The following is a 17,266-nucleotide window of genomic DNA, read 5'->3' as shown; positions in this document are numbered from 1 at the left end:
ACTGTTTCACTCCCCTACTCCAATCATCTCTAGGATCAAACATAAACTCCTTTGTTTCCTAATCCAGACTTGCTGATCTGGCTTCAGCTTTCCTTTTCAGCCTTGCTACATTTTATTCTCCTCTTTGTTTTCTAGTCCAACCAAATTGATTTTCTTAGCATTCTCCTTTCCATCTCAGTACTTTTGCACTGATTTCCCTGCCTACCCTTCTTCTCTTTGCCCTCTTAGAATCCTTTCAAAACTCATGTCAAATAGTAGCTTCTATCTGGAACCCTTCCTAGGACTCTCAGCTACTAGTGTCATTAACCCACAATATTACCTTGTTTCTGTTTTACTTTGTTTTGTATAACCCTATATATGTGCATGTTGTCTCTCCACATTAGAATCTAGGGATTGTTTCACATTTTTGACTCCTTTAGTCCCAACAACCAGTATGCTCCTTAGCATGGTAATAATAGCTTAGTAATATATTAAGGTTTGCAAACTGTCTACAAATATTATCTCATTTTATCTTCACAACACCTGTGTAGTAGGTTCATGTGATTATTATCCCCATATGACTGAGGAGGAAACTGGGTCTTCAAGAAGTTAAGTGACTTCCCTAGGATGCAAAGCTAATAAAGTGTCTGAGGCTAGATTTGAGTTCAGATCTTCAAGCCTTTTTCCACCTCGATGGCTGGCTGGCATATAGTTTACAATAAATACTTGTTTGAATGATAATCTCCCTCATTCATTGACTTACCAAGACTTTGAATCTGAAATAGGTCTTGTAATTCATTCTCTCATCTTTGTTCTCACCATCATTATCATAATGTGACTTCAGGTTTTTGGATTATTGCAGTGGCCTCCTAACTGGTTTCTCTATGCCTCTCTAGTTCTATCCCTGTTAACGCCCACCCATGCCCCATGCCTTCCATGTGTTATTATAACACTGCCAGACTCATCTTATGCACAGTTCTAGTCATATTTGTCTACTCAAAGCCTTCATAGCTGCCTGTTTCCTGCCAAATATTCAATATTACTTAACCTCACAGTTTATTCCTTCAGAATTTAGTCCCACCCTATATTTCCGGCCTTATCTCAGAGACAACAAAATATTTGTGAGCCCAGGGCAAAATTAGAAAAATTGTTCTTGTTTGCTACTTTCCATGAGAGGATTTGAGCCTTTACTGCAAATACAGCCACCCCAAGGCAAAGTTAGAAAACTGTTGCTCTTGTTTCTTACTTTTCATGGGAGGATTTGTGCTTTTATATGTACACTTTGTGGAAGTAATATGAAAAAGAATTTCTTTCCCTACACTGAGTAATTGTCCATCTTGTCTAATTTATGGATGTGTGTTTTGCTTCAGCAAAACTTGCTGCTTCTTCATTTCTAGTACCTTTCTCCTTTTACTTTTCCTTATACTCTTCTTCCTTTCTCTCCTACTCTGTTTACTGTTTTGAATTCTGTCTGTTCTTTAAGACTTTGCTCAGATGCTATATAATCTTTGTGAAGTCTTCACTGATCATTAGCAGCCAGGAATGATATTTTCCTTTTTAAATGTTATATGATCCTATGTTTCTCCATATATTATACATTGTATAGTTTTTCATCATTGTCTATGAGTCATAGTCTCCTTGAGAGAATATCTGTGAATATGGAAACCATTTTTTTAATTGTCTCCTCCCATTGTAAAGTGTTTGTACAGAATTAGTGCTTCATAAAAGGTGTCTAAAATGAACGAGTAAACCTGGTGGTCTACTTTGAACCATAAAGAGTCTATGGAAATATGTTTTGCACATTTCTTAGGAGTGATTACTTCCATGGTTGATTCTTATGATAGGAAGGATCAAGCCAGAGTCCAGAATTTTGTCTTATATGGCATCCTTTGGTGTGATCATTGAAGCTTGGTAGTTGCTTTTTATGGCATTACTCACATCATTCAAACCGGAATGTCTAGAGTTGATAAAAATAGATTATAGTAAAATGACTTATTTTTATTGATGCTTTTTTTGTCATATCTGGTTCTTTTTTTATATATTTTTTTCCCCTTTGGATAGAGTATGAGCCCTGAGTCAGGAGGACTTGAATTCAAATCCAACCTAAGACACTTACCAACTGTATGATCTTAGGCAAGTCACTTAACTCCAATTGCCTCCAAAATTGTTTGTTTCTTTTTTGACATTCATTTTTTTTTAGATTTTTCAAGGCATTGGGGTTAAGTGGACATTCATTTTTTAAAATGCAAAGTTGCAAATTTTCTCCTCTCCAACCCATCCCCCTCTCATTGAGAAGGTAAATTATATATCAGTTATTAATGTGAATTTTTGCAAAACATTTCCAAATTAACCATTTCACATTCACTTCAGATTATATTCTCTCCTCTTCTTTACTCAGTGAGTCATCCCTAGTAACAAAGATTTGAAAAGAAAAAAATTAAGCATAACCAACCAGTACATTAATTATATCTGACAGGTTATTATTCTTCATTGAAGTCTCAAAGTCCCCTCCAACAGGCATTGAAGGGAGGAAGATTCATTTTCTCAACTCTTTTCTAGGACCAGAGCAAGTTAGTTAAATTACCTGGAATTTGGTTTCATTGTTAATTGTCCCCCAATTACTTTCAGATGATACCCAATCCAATGTCACTCATTATGAAATATATCTCTCCTTCTATGGAAGTGTTCTTCTTTGGGACCCCTTTTCAACAAGAAATCAAGATTTTTACTTTTCTTTCCCCATTCATCAATTTCTCCTTTTATCAGTATATCCATTTTGCCACATCCTCTCTTCCTGAGTTATTTTCCCTTTATTATTTAATCATTGATTTGTTTAGGAGGCATCACATATTCCTCTGTATATTTTATCTCCACTTTCTTTTTATCTTCCCATTCTTCAATTTAGTCCCACAAAATATCAATTCACTGTAGGTAGAATATTGTGATCTTTAATTCATGTTGTTTCAGACCTCTTCCTAAATAATAATAATAATATAACCTCTTGTATTGAAAATTTGCTTTTATCTTTATCTACTTGTGTGCTTTTAGAAAGATATTTCTTAATGGGTCTTCTATTGTTATTTTTAGCTCTGTATTTGTTTTTTCTTTCTTATTTTTTTCTAGAGTATTTTATTTGATTATTTGTACTTTCCTCAATCCCTGTGTCTATTTTCTTGTTTTTTTCTTCTGTTGTCTGGGTGCTTCAAGAAAAAGAAAATTTGCTAGATTTTTAAAAAGGGATTTTTCAAATATCTCTCTCGTGAACCTCATTGTTGTTTAAATCAAAGTTTGTAGGTTTTGTTACCTTTACAGCTTGAGTGTATTTGTTCTTTTGAATATATTTTTTCTATGTATTTCATTTTCTTGTAGATATAGAATCATTTTATATTTTTCAAATTTCCTTTCCTTTTCACCTGAATGCCTTTCTCCAGGTCAAATGCAGAATTTGTAGATTGTCATTGTCATTGTCATTGTCATTTGAACTCCCTGGAATACATGAGTAGCTCTGGGACAAACATTAGGGACATTTTTGTCACTTTTTCTTTTGCAAAATTATAAATTACTTTCCAGAATGATAAGAATTTGTAACTTCAACAATATATTAGTTACCTGCTTTCTCATAGCTACTCTTAACATTTACTATTTCCATTTTTTATCTTAGTTAATTTGCGAGGCTTGAGATTGTTTTGATATGAATCTCTCTTAGTTTTAGTGTTTTGGATCTCTTTCATATGATTGCTATTTGTTTCAAATTGAAATGACACAAATAAATGCTTTAAGAAGTTCAGAACAGGGAAAGATTGGATGCTAGGAGACCACTATGAGTAACTGAATAACCTCCTTGGAGGTCACACCACAGTGTAGCTTCAGAAAAAGTGGTCTTCTGAGTCCAGACTATGAGTTTCCTTTATAAATAAGACCACAATAGTGTACAAGAAAGTCAAACAGTACATTTGAAACTTAAGTACTTAAAGCCCTTTGGATAGATTTCAATATAGATCCATTTTTATTGATAGCTATACTCTAAAGAATACCATTACATTAGGGATGTTATTGTATTTGTTAGGATATCTCACTAGTGAAGATAGATGGTTACTCCTTAGCAGCCTTATTTAGGCAGCGGTCTACAGAAATTTTACATCTTGTTTTTCATCTCCACATTTTTTTCCCCTCTCTTTTTTTTGGTAAATAGTATTTCATTTTTTACAATTGTATTTAAAGATAGTGTTCAACATTCATTTTTTTTTTGCAAGGCAAACGGGGTTAAGTGGCTTGCCCAAGGCCACACAGCTAGGTAATTATTAAGTGTCTGAGACCGGATTTGAACCCAGGTACTCCTGACTCCAGGGCCAGTGCTTTATCCACTATGCCACCTAGCCGCCCCTCAACATTCATTTAAAAAAAAAATTTTTTTTTTTTGGAAAGGCAATAGGGTTAAGTGATTTGCTCAAGGTCACACAGCTAGGTAATTATTAAGTGTCTGAAGTCAAATTTGAACTCAGGTCCTCCTGTCTTCAGGGCTGGTGCTCTATCCACTGCATCACCCAGCTGCCCCCTCCACATTCACTTTTTAGTAGGATACTAGTTTCAAATTTTTTCCTTCCTCCTTCCCTTCTAACCCCTCTCCACCAAGAAGGCAAGTAATTTGATATCTGTTATACTTGTACAATTGTGTAAACATATTTCCATATTAGTCGTGTTGTGAAAGAAGAAACAAAATGAAAGGGGAAAAGCCATAAAAAAATGAAAAACAAAAAAAGTGAAAATATTATACTTTGATTTGTATTCAGACTTTCTAGTTCTTTCTCTGGATCCACATCCCTTTTAATGAGGAATTATAGGAAAAAAACTTTGGAGTGCCTGCTTGCTGAAGACTTGTAGAAGAAATAATGAAATAAAAATAACTGGACTTTCTATAATGTAGTTTTTTTTTGTCTCTTCATGGTAGAATTGTGCTATTAGAGGAAAAGAGGTAAGTTTTAAAAACAACAACCCTTTGGGCAATCAGAGACGCTGTAATAGAAGAACGATGGAAGGAAAAGATAAAGATGAGAAAAAGGTGGTGTTATGTGGTTCCTTGAGGCTAATTGAATTGGTGTCCTTATGACTTCCCCTCTGCAAGTAGTTTTCTAAGAAAATCTTACTAGGCTTTCATTTTTATAGAAATGACAACCAAAAGCAGGAATATATCCAAAAAACTTTAGATAGACTATAGCATTGGACTGAGTCTAATAAGAGGAAGTTCTTTAGGGATCAAAATAAAGTCACATGTTGTTATTCAGTTGTGTCTGACTCTTCATGACTCTGTAAACACAAGCATCTCATTAATATCTGTAAGGGTTTTCACATCCTTCTCCAGTAGATACAGGACAACAAAGTTTAAGTGACTTGTCCAAGGTCTCACAGCTTAGTAAGTGTTTGTGCTCAGATTTGAATTTGGTCTTTCTGTCTTAAGACCCATCACTGTTCACTGAGCTGCCTAGGGGCCTCTTAGGCATAAAAATATCAACTTCATAAATATAAGAGGGCATGGTTAGAAGTTCTGAAAAAAGATTGGGAGATTTTATTATACAATAAACACTTGAAGTCAGTGGTGAGATATGGCAGTTGTATAAGTTGGTGAGAAGGCATCTTTATAAAATGCCTCCTATCTAGTGCTATTATAGTAGACCCTTGCAATACAAATACAAAAAAAAAACACAAAAATTTTGTGCTATTTGGGATGGCATTAAGAGGAGCTTAGCTTCCTCGAATAGGGAGATGATCTTCCCTTTGTACTCTGTTCTTTTCTGTCATTCTCTGAACTATTTTGCTCAGTTATGGTGAAAGATATAAGCCAGAGCATCCAGAAAGTAACCAAGGCCTGTAATTCATTTCATATGAAGAGACAGTACAGGAACTGGGTATCTTTAGAGAAGAGAAGATTCCAAGGGAACATGAAAATGGACAGATTCGACTTGTTCCCTTTGGCATGAGAGGAAGCAATGTGTACAAGGGACAAGGAGGCAAATTTAGGCTCAGTATCAGGAATGACTTAATAAAATTGGAACCATGCAAAAGTGGTATCAACTACCTCAGGAGGGGGGTAGACTTTCCCTCCTTGAATATCTTCAAACATCGAATGACTTCTTGAATGGAGTGTTAAAATGACAACTCCTTTCATGGATGGGTTGGATTAGATGGTCACTGAAGTCCCTTCCAATTCACAAATTAAATGATTTCTGCTTAGTGATTCAGTATAAATGGAATTGTTTTGAAATGAGTTAAAGAAAGAAAGTGAATCTATCTGATGATTAATATTCATTTCAGTAGTTCTTGGCTCATGTTAGTGTCCTTCACACAGTACTGATAGAAAGCAAATGAAACTGCAAACTCATCAGACTGGAGAAATTATTAACTGTGGTTCCTAATTTCAGAAAATACCTGAAATTAATTTCCGTGGATTTTATTTAATCATGGCATGTTTCATTTAATCATGGAATGTAGATTTGAAAAAGATCCCAGTAGTATCTAGTCCAAACCTATACCTTAAAGGAATCCCCACACTAACATATCCAGCCTCTGCCTGAATATCTCCAAGGACAGACACCTCTTGAGGCATCCCCATATTGTTTTTGGATAACTCTAATTGTTAGGAAACTTGCCCTGACATTAGTTGGTTCTTGTCCTTTGTTATTGAAGAAGACTGAAATGATAGCACTGTATTCGAAACAAATTACTGTGTGTCTGATTAGACCAATAGGAGCTTGGAATGCTCTACTGCAGGTTGAGCACAATAGTCCCCATGAACACCTGGGGTGTGTCCTCTAAACTTATGGATGTCACGTTTCATTTTAGCTGCTTCAATTCTGCCTACCTTATAGAGTGTAGCACCCTCCCTGATGAGGGCATGCCATGCTGGGCAGTCCTGTGCCAGTGTCTCCCATATTGTATAATCAGTTCTAAAGTTCTTCATTGAATCCTTTAAGGAGTCTCAGTATATGTTCTGACCCCCTTGTGAGCACTTGCCCTGTGTGAGTTCTCCATAAAATAGTTTTTTTTTTGGCAAGCGTACCTCTGGCCTTTTAATAAGGTGTCTAGTCCATCAGAGTTGCACTCTTTTTTTTTAAATTTAAGGTCATGGGATTAAGTGACTTGCCCAAGGTCACACAGCTAGGCAATTATTAAGTGTCTAAGGCCAGATTTGAACTCAGGTACTCCTGACTCCAGGGCCAGTGCTCTATCCACTGCACCACCTAGCTGCTCCCCATAGTTACACTCTTAAGCCCCTTAAGCGATCCTGAATACCTTATTGTGTGCTCTGTGAACACCATGCTTCAGATGTTGTCTGACTAGCACAGAGTGAAGGGGGATGATCACCTTTTTATTCTTAGAAGTTTTGTCTCTTAGTACAGCCAAAATCTGAATTAGCTTTTTTTTTTTGCCTGTCACATCATTGACTCATAATGACCATACATTCCATTTCGTGAAAATCCTCAATTCTTTTGCAGATCTTGTGATTTCAAGTATAGGATTTGAACCCAAATTTAGGACTTGACAATTATTCCTGTTGAATTTCATTTTGATTTATCCTAGTGTCTCTAGTTTGTCAATACTTTTTAAGATCTTAAGTTTTTTAAAAAATTTTCTGCAGTTATATCTTAATTCAACTGAAGAGATACATTAGTGTCTTTTAATACTATATATGTGTGTGCATATATGTATTTGTATATCAATCGCATCTTACAATTTTAGAAAGATAGAAAATGTATGTATGAGAATTGAAAGGAGACATAATTTTTAGTAGAATTGTAGCATTAAGTATCATATTTACTTATGCATGATTCTTAAATCAGCAATTGATAACCTATTCAATATTGTACTAATGTTGTTGACTTTTATTTTACTCTTCCCCCCCTTCCAGTAAATCAAAAGTGCCATGTGACATGTATTTTTTAGAAAGTATCCTCCAAGATACTTTCCAGTTCCAAATTATTAATCTCATGATTGTTGGGAGGTACACTGCATTCTTACCTAGCAAACTGGAAATCATTGTATTCAGAAAGTCAAAATAGGGAAACCATTTATATTAAAGTACCATCTTAAGCTGACTAATCATAAAAGAGAAAGTATTGATAAAATAAAAATAATGGAGTTTTTAAGTTTATTTAAGTCTTTAATACTTACTGCATATTGTTTTCAGATGAGAAGAAGCAGATGGTTGCTAATGTGGAGAAACAGCTAGAAGAAGCAAAGGAACTGGTAAGTGGAATTTGGCTAGTAAATTAGAATACAGTGATTATCAAAAGTGGTTGAAATTCCTAGAAATTTTTCTCCTGTTTGATTTTTAACTCGAGGCAGAAGGAAGAACTATTGATTGATCTTTTAATATAAAATAGTTCATCAACTTGGAAAAATGAAAATTTAACATTTTATTTTCAGTTACAAAATAATTATTCACCTACCTGCAGTTTATGTTAGATGGGAAGAAATTGTAAGATCTCTTATCTACAGAAATACATGTGTTTTCCATAGTAAGCCATTAATTATCTAGAATAGACTCTGAATTTTTGATTAGAGAATTTTCCTTAGAGCCAAGGGTTTTACCCTATACATATATATATATATGCTCTCAATTTTTTGTTAGGCTTTTTGCAAGGCAAATGGGGCTAAGTGGCTTGGCCAGGGCCACACAGCTAGGTAATTATTAAGTGTCTGAGGTCAAATTTGAACTCAGGTACTCCTGACTCCAGGGCCAGTGCTCTATCTACTGCACCACCTAGCCACCCCTATATGCTTAATTTTTAAGGGAATTTTAACAGCACATCATTTCTATCCTTCCACAATGGATGTGGAACATAATTTAACACTTTCCTGTTAACATAATTGTTAAATACAAATGCATGTATGGATAAGACATGGAACTCGAATGACTTAATTTGACAATTACTGTGGATCATTAAAATGTACTGATCTGTATGCCTTTAGAATGATACATTGATGCCCTCAGGGGCCATTGAGGTGAGTTGGCTGTTTTGACCTAACCTATCTGTCCTTAAAATTCAAGGCTCCTTATGTCTTTCATCAAGTGCTTTGCTCTTGAGTTGCAAAGCTGTTTCCATTTTTCAGGTTTTCTTTGCTGAATCTCTTCTCTGCTGTCAGATTGTTTGCTGCTTGCCATCCTCTTTCCTTCTTTTAATCTTTGCCAGCCACTGCTGTTTTAATCTCTACTGATTCAGCTGTCTGCTGCTCTTTTCCTTTTTCTCTCTGCTTTTCTTCTTACTGGCTCCTGTGGTTCTCCCCTGCTTCTTGGCTTTCTAGCAAAAAGGTTGCTCCCCTTTCTAGCCATCATCTGCTAATCAGAGTGCTCCATTCCTTCTGGTTGGCAAACTGACCCAGACTGCTGTGCATCAGGTGTAACTGTCAGATTGGCATCTCTTCTCAGGTGTTTTTATTGTTGCTGAAATCTTAAGAGTACCTTTCTCCCCATCAACAACATTGTGTGTTTTGTGGTAGAGAGTCATTACCATGATTTTGGAATTGTTCTGAGGACTTCAGGATGCTGAAATTCTAGTCTCTTTCTCAAATGTTTTAAAATATTTTCATATGGAAAAAAATAGAATTCCTGTCATCAAGGAACTTAGAATTTCTTTTTATTTTTAGAGATTTTTGCAGAAAATTTACTCAAGGTGATTTTATTTTTAAAATATTACAAAAATTTGTTCTATTGGTTCAATTTTATAAAGAAAAATTATTCACCTATAGATAGCACTTTAAGGTTTGAAAAATACTTTGCTCTAAAACTATTTCCTTCCCCTGAGGGAAAGTATATAGGATTATTATTCCCATTTGCAGATAAGAAAATTGATGTTCAGCGAGCTGAGGTGATTTGCCCCCTTTTTTGTATGGCTGCTATCAGAAATAGACCTTGTTCCATTTTTTTGATGATAAATCCAGTGCTTTTTTTTGTTGCTTCATATACATACTACTTTGCCTGTGATTTTTTTTTCCTTTATCTATTTGAGCTAATAGATATTTTTAACCATCAAATGTTTCTCTTCTGATATAAAGCTATCTAATCAAGAAAATGTTCAAAAGAAACTCTTTAATTTTCTTTTTTCTTTTTAGAAAATGAATTAGGACGGGTATACTCTATAAGATCTCTGTGGTGCTCTTTCCTTTTACTACTTTATAACTTAATGGATAATCTAAAAAGCTGTTTGGACCAAAAAAACTCATTTCCTTGTGGGAAATCTGATGATAAGTCTTTATGATCTAAGTTGACTCTTGGCCAGTCATTGTATGGCTCATCCCTGGATCCCTACTTGAAGTCTTGGTATAGGATCTGCCAAGGCTTGTAATTTTCTGATATAGCCTTTAGTAACAAGGCCATGCCACAATGAATAATCACAGAAGCTCACATTTATATTGCACTTTAAGTTTGACAAAGAGCTATACATAGATGATATCATCAGAGCTTGACAACAACCTTGAAAGGTAGGTGTTAAAGATATTATTATTCTCATTTGAATAGATGAGGAAACTGGGTTTCAGAGAGGTACACTGATTTGTCTCTAGTCACAAAGGTAATTGTGAAAAGTGGGTGTTAAGTCTCAGGCTCCCTGACTCCAAGGTCAGTTGTTCAGATTCCATTCATGACTTTAGAGGAAGACATACAGATTATTCATATTTGTGCCACTTGGCATCAATTTCTTAACATTGCATAGCATAGTATAGTGATAATAGTAAGCAATGATATAGAATGTTAAAGTTTGCAAAATACTTAATACATGCCATCCATTGATTATGTAAGTAAATGTGACACTGTTGTCAGGACAAGATACTGTGTAGTCTCAATCTGGGAAAAAAAACCCACTGAAATATTGATACTCGAAGGAATAGCATTGTGATATAATATCTATTTCCTACTTTCTATTGCTGTAGGCTTTAAAATAGCACTAGAAATAAGCTTCTCTATCTTAGGGGTGTAATAATATTCATAGAAATTTACCTCCCAGTTCTAAAAACTTATTCACATCTATTATTTCCTCTATTTCCAAATGATCCAAGGGAATCCTGAGCTCTTACAATGTTGCATCCCAGAACTTACTCTACTATGGCTAGCATCAGTAATAATCTTTAGAAGTGATGTTAACAACTGTCAGAAGGAAGGGAAGGAAGTGAAGGGAGAAATTATTTGGTTTAAATACTATTTCCTGTCACTTTTGTCACCTTCTAGGTAAGTCAAGAATAGAAAGTAGGAATCCACATACTGGATTAATCAGTGGATTGCTCTGAAGAAATTTGAAGTAAAATTTGCTTTTATAACATCAAAAAATCTAGTATTTTATCACTGAAAGATTTTTTTAGCAAGGGAAATCAGAAAACATTTTTATATTTTGTATTACTTCTTGAATGACAAAAAGTTATTATGAAAATTTAGTGGGGAAAAACCCTCACCCTTACCATGAAGTAGCTATGTCATCTTAGACAAATTATTTAACAGTTCTGGATCTGTTTTCTTTTATTTTAAAATCAAGGTATTGAATTAGAGGTCCTTTCTATTTCCCAAATTCTATGATTCTCTTAATAGTCTTCAAACCACTTTTCTTCTCCCTCTATTATTAGCTTGAACAGATGGACCTGGAAGTCCGGGAGATTCCTCCACAGAACAGAGCAATGTATACCAGCAGAATGAGGAGCTACAAGCAAGAAATGGGAAAACTTGAAACAGATTTTGTGAGTCAGATTCCACTCATAAATCATATTTGTAAGACTTTGTCTTGAATTTCTCACCTCTTAAATTTTTTCATTTTCTTTTAACCAGTTTTAAATGACTAGAATTCACTTGTTGATTCAGAATTTTGTTTAGAGAATGTAATGCTATCTTTTGGCTGGCAATGAAATTCCAAATGTACTAGCTCAGTAATTCAACATGGATTCAAATTGTATGTTCCATTATTATTTGGGATAAATACATGATTTATAAATTTTTGCATATATTTAGCACTTCACAGTCCCTGACCTCAAGTATTGCAGTTTACCCTCCTCCATCAAATAAGTTTCTTTCATTTGGGAGAAAAAGAAGATTAAAGTGATTTTTTTTCTGTTAATAAATATCAAGAAATTTTAAAATATAATTAACAGAAAAATATGACAACATTGATCTTTTTCATTGATTGTGATTTAAGCTCTTTAAATTTAAGTATGTTTGCTATTTACTATGATTCATTTTAGGTATTCAAAGAATAAAACCAGCACTGTCAAAAAAAATGGAAAGCGATCTTTTATATTAGTGACACAATTTCATTTAAAAAATTGAATCACTTAGCTTTCTGAAAACATAGACTCTCTAGACCTGGAAAAGAAGAGTCCCAGCTCTGCCCCCAGCCTTAACATGGTGATGTGACTATGCTTTCCTCATTCTCCCTCACCTTCACTTTAGAAAAGGGATAGGATGTGATAACTGTCAGGAGGCAGTGTTGATGATAACTGTCAGGAGGCAGTGTTGATACTAACTTCTGAAACCAGAGTACTGTCCAATTGCTTGTAGACAATACAGCATAATGGACAAAGTACTGTCTTGGTTTAGACTTTAAAACAAAAGAAAACAAAACCAACTCTGAATTCCCATCAAGGCTGTGCCACTTAGCCATTTGTCTTTAGGGAAATTATTTAATCTCAATTTTGTCAGTAAAAGTTTGGATAATAACCTTTTTATCCCTCAGAAAGTTCTTTTGAAGATGACACTAGTATTTCTTAATGATTGGGGGTGGGGGTTCAATAAAATTACTTTTCCTTTTGAATATCTCTTAAGCATTCCTTAGATGTGATGTTATTTGGATGAATATGATCATACAAATCAAGGGCATTTTGTGGTATAGAATTACTCTATCAGATGACCCACTTAGGGGCCAAAGATAATTAGAAATAGCATAATCCATTATGTATTCACTTCTTTCAACAAAATTGTCTCACACAGCAGAATCCAGTATTACTTTTTAGTTAAGATTTAAAATTTCTCTCCAGATCATTCACATTGTATAAATAGAGGAACTGAGTTGTAAGTATAGAGGCCTCTTCTAATTTTTTTTCCTGGGGAGATGGTGGGGAGAGAAGAGTTAAATAATGTCTTCTAATGCCTTTAATTGTCAGTGCTAGAGAAGAAGGTATTCAGTGCTAGTCTCCCAGCTTCAAGTCCAGAATTGAAATTCATTAACACTGAATAACTATAAAAGGAAGAAGAAAAAACACACAGTTAACACAGTGGTCTTACTGGCTCACTCACAGTCCTCTGTGTATTTCCCTCTCCTTTTCTGATTAGGTGTCTTTTTTTTGCTATTTCCATTATACTTGGAGTATGCCTTCCTACCTCTCTTCTCTCCCTTTGACCTTTTGAATTGCAAGTTATTCTTTTTTAAATATTTTCTTAAATTTTATCTATTTAAGGCAGTGGGATTAAGTGACTTGCCCAGGTTCACACAGCTAGGAAATTATTAAGTGTCTGAAGCTAGCTTTGAACTCAGGTCCTCCTGACTCCAGGGTCAGTGCTCTATCCACTGCGTCACTTAGCTGCCCCTGCAACTTTTTCTTTAAAGCCCATCTCAACACCTTCTCCAAGAAGTCTTCCCTGGTCTGAAATTTGTGTTTACCTCAGAAATTCCAAGAGAATCTTGTTTTGCAATATCCTCTGATGAGGATATTGTATATTGTTTTGTGTCACAGCTATTGAAAGTTTGCACATTTTCAGATCAGGAGTCTATTTACCCTAAAGCCTAAGCACAGGGTTCTGGCAATTTCAGACACTAGATCAATGTGAAGGATTTCAAATTATGATGATGGCTTACTGAGAAGACATTGGGAGAAAAAACAACTATGCATAGTATCATACTACAAAATAGATCAAAAATACAAATAATCATAATAAAAAATTGTACACTTCTGTAAGGAAGGTAGGAGAAATTCATAATCCATAAGGCAGAGAGTTTCCAGGGATAGCACAGGTACTAGTTTCCTCTTCCTTCCCACCCTGCAGCGGAAATTTCATTTTGAGTTGTCTCAACCTCGGCACGTAGTGCTAGCACTCTTCTGAACTCCCAGTTCATGTCACCAGCTATGTCTGAAGTGACCCAGAGGCAGCTCATTTATCATGGTCAATTGGTCAGTAATCATTCAACAAGTATGTATTAAGTTCCAAACTCTGTGCTAAGTGCTAGGTAATTTTAAGCAAAGGCAAAATACTGTTCCTTCCTTCAATGATTTCTTGTTTAGATGGAGGAGACAACTTGCAAATAATTCTGCATACAAGGTACATACAGATAAATGGGATGTCATCTCAGAGGGAAGGCACGAGCAAGGTTTAGAGGGTGAAAGGGACTGGGAAAGGTTTCTTGAAGGGGGTGAAATCATTCTAAGTCTCTAGGGAGACCAGGGAAGGAGGAGGCAGAAAAGAGAAGTGAGCATTCCAGGCACTGTGAAGACTAGTGATAAGATGTGGAGCCAAGCAGTGCATTGTACTGGATGAGAAACTGCAAGGAGGCCATTGTTGCTAGATCATGGAGCTTATGGAGGGGAGTAAAGTGTAGGAAGTGGCTAGATTCTGTGGACTTTAAAAGTCAAACAAATTTTGTATTTGATCCTGAAGTTTGTATTCCATCCACTGGAGTTTGAAACCTAGCATTTATCTTAGATTCTTCACTTTTCTTCAGCCCACCCCACCTTATATAATAATTTTTTAAGGGTTATTGATTTGATTCTGTCTCCCTGGAATCTCTCATATTTATTCCCTTATTTCTACTCCCATTAACCTCCATTTTAGTTCAGGACCCTCAGCACCCCTCACCTGCGCTAATGTAATAGACTTATAATTAGGCTCCCTGGTTCTCATCTCTCCTTTATTCAGTCCAGCCTCTATACAGCCTCAAAAGTAATATTCCTAAATCACAGTTATGATCCTTTCACTCTCCTGCTCATAGCCTAATGCCTCTAAGATAAAAATACAAACTCCTCTAGGAGGCAGTTAAAACCCTCAAATTATTTTCAACTGATCTTCATAGATTGATTTTATATTCTCCCAACTCCCTCCCCCATACTTCAACCAGTTAGTCAACCAATAAACATTTGTTAAGCATGTTTTATTTGCTAGGCATTTCTGTTCTTGGTAAATTCTTCTTCTTGGTTCTTGGTAAACTCTTCAGCTTTTTTATTTTGATATGAGCTGCCTTTAACTTTTGGAATTTCTCCCTTCCTTGCAGACTCAGCTCAAGTTCCACTTTTTATAGAAGGCCTTTCCTAATTCCCACCCTTCCACTACTGCCAATATTCCCCCCCCCCCTTTTGTATTTACTTTGTATGTACTTAGTATTTACTTAATTGTGTATGTGTTATTTTCCCTTTGTCCATAGAGCAGAAACTTTGATTTTTGTCTTTATAGTCCAGCCTATAGAACAGTGTCCGTCTGTATTGATGCTTAATACATAATTGTTGAATGCTGTAACATTGTTAGAAATTTTGTGTTCTAAGCAGAATATCAGAAATTGCCCCTGCCCTTGTTAATGCACTGTTAAATACAAAATTAGAATTTTTCTAGCCTTATTGTAATCCTTGATAATTATACAAAATAAAGAAACAAAGGAAGATATTTTCTTTCCTTTAGCTGACCAGAGTCATATGAATAATTAATGAAATCTGATCCTTAGCATCCATCCTACAATTTTAAAGGCTTTAATTTAAAAAAAAATAAATATCCAATAAAATATAAGCTATGGAGAGCTTTAGACATCTCTGGTAATGTTTTTTTCAAATATCCTTCATTGATTGAATTAATTTAAATTTACATTAGTAGGAAAAGAAACTTCCATTCTATAATTTTCACATTGGTCATCTGGGACTGCTAGGCTTTTGAACTTTTAAGTTCTATAATAACTGTAGACAGTATTAGATGTAGAAGTTGAAGTAATAAATATTGATAGTAGTAGTGGTGGTAGTGGCAGTGGCAGTGATGGAAGTGTCTGTATGTAAGAAAGAGCAATTTTTTCAAAAAAAAAATTATTTATTTATTTTTGATTTTTATAATTTTCCCCCAAATCTCACTTCTCTCCCCCCACCCCCCACAGAAGGAAGTATGTTAGTCTTTACATTGTTTCTAAATTGATCTAAATACATTGATCTAAATTGAATGTGTTGAAAGAGAAATCATATCCTTAAGGAAGAAACATAAAGTATAAGAGATAGCAAAATTACATAAGATAATTTTTTTTTTTTAAATTAAAGGTCTTTGGTTGTCATTCAAACTCCACAATTCTTTCTCTGGATACAGATGGTATTCTCCATCACAGATACCCCCAAATTGTCCCTGATTTTTGCACTTATGAAATGAGCAAGTCCTAGAAAGAGCAATTATAATAGGGTTTCACAGTATTAGAACCTGGAAAGAACCATAAAGATCTGACTATAAGGTGGAAAAGATCAAGAAGTGATTACTTTCATTTTGTAGTGGAAAAAAGTTTGACTTTGGCTAAAATTTCTTAATCCACTAGGTTTTAGTCATTGGCTAGTGCTTCCTTAAGAGAACAGAATTGAAGGTCTTTGTGATTTAAGGAAAAGTGAAATTGTAGAACTATTTAGCTAAACAATATTGTTTAACTATTGACTAATTTTGGAAATGATATATTTTTCAGTTGATTTCTTTTGTGGGTAGCATTTGCAAGGCAATGGGGTTAAATGACTTTCCCATGGTCACACAGCTAAGTAATTATTAAATGTCTGAGGCTTCATTTGAATTCAGGTCCTCCTGACTCCAGGGCGGATGCTCTATCTACTGTACTGCTTAGCTGCCCCCAGTTGATTTCTTTAATTATTGCTTTTCAATTTTTCAGCTGTGCAGGTCTGATTGGCAAATTTTTATTGAATAACTGTTTCTCTCTGAGAATGTCTTAAAGAGAAAATAATGATGGCTGACAATTTATAGATAACATAAAGGATTTTAATGAAAATATCTACCATACTTTGAAATAATTGGACAAATTATTTTAAAAGTTGTCATTATAATCAGTTAAATTCAATAAGTACTTATGTATATAATCTCTTCTAGATACTCTCCTAGTGTCAAAGATTCCAAAGGAAAAATAAAATAGTTTATGCTCTTAGGTAACTTGCATCCTTTTGGGGGTTATGAAGTAGGGCATGTATTCAAATATTCAAATACAAAGCAAAAATAAAGTTATGTCCCAGCATTGGACACTGTAAGTGGGGTTGAGGAGGATTTATATAGGTCTTCTCTTGAATGTGGCACTTGGACTATGCTTTA

At 34.8% G+C, this 17,266-nt stretch overlaps 1 protein-coding gene across 8 annotated transcripts in view; it reads left to right on the top strand.

The window, feature by feature from the left end:
* The window catches only part of VTI1A (vesicle transport through interaction with t-SNAREs 1A), a 406,811-nt gene that overhangs the window by 4,643 nt on the left and 384,902 nt on the right, over positions 1 to 17,266 (top strand). For all 8 annotated transcript variants that reach the window (XM_074233704.1, XM_074233705.1, XM_074233707.1 and 5 more), the window contains exons 2-3: positions 8,162 to 8,220; positions 11,587 to 11,697. In XM_074233704.1, the coding sequence (XP_074089805.1) occupies positions 8,162 to 8,220; positions 11,587 to 11,697 (170 nt within the window). The remainder of the gene's footprint in view (positions 1 to 8,161; positions 8,221 to 11,586; positions 11,698 to 17,266) is intronic.

Source organism: Macrotis lagotis, chromosome 4 (genome assembly GCF_037893015.1).
Source record: "Macrotis lagotis isolate mMagLag1 chromosome 4, bilby.v1.9.chrom.fasta, whole genome shotgun sequence".
NCBI lineage: Eukaryota > Metazoa > Chordata > Mammalia > Peramelemorphia > Peramelidae > Macrotis > Macrotis lagotis.
Note: the sequence above shows the minus strand (reverse complement) of the source record. Positions and strands in the feature narration are given on the sequence as shown.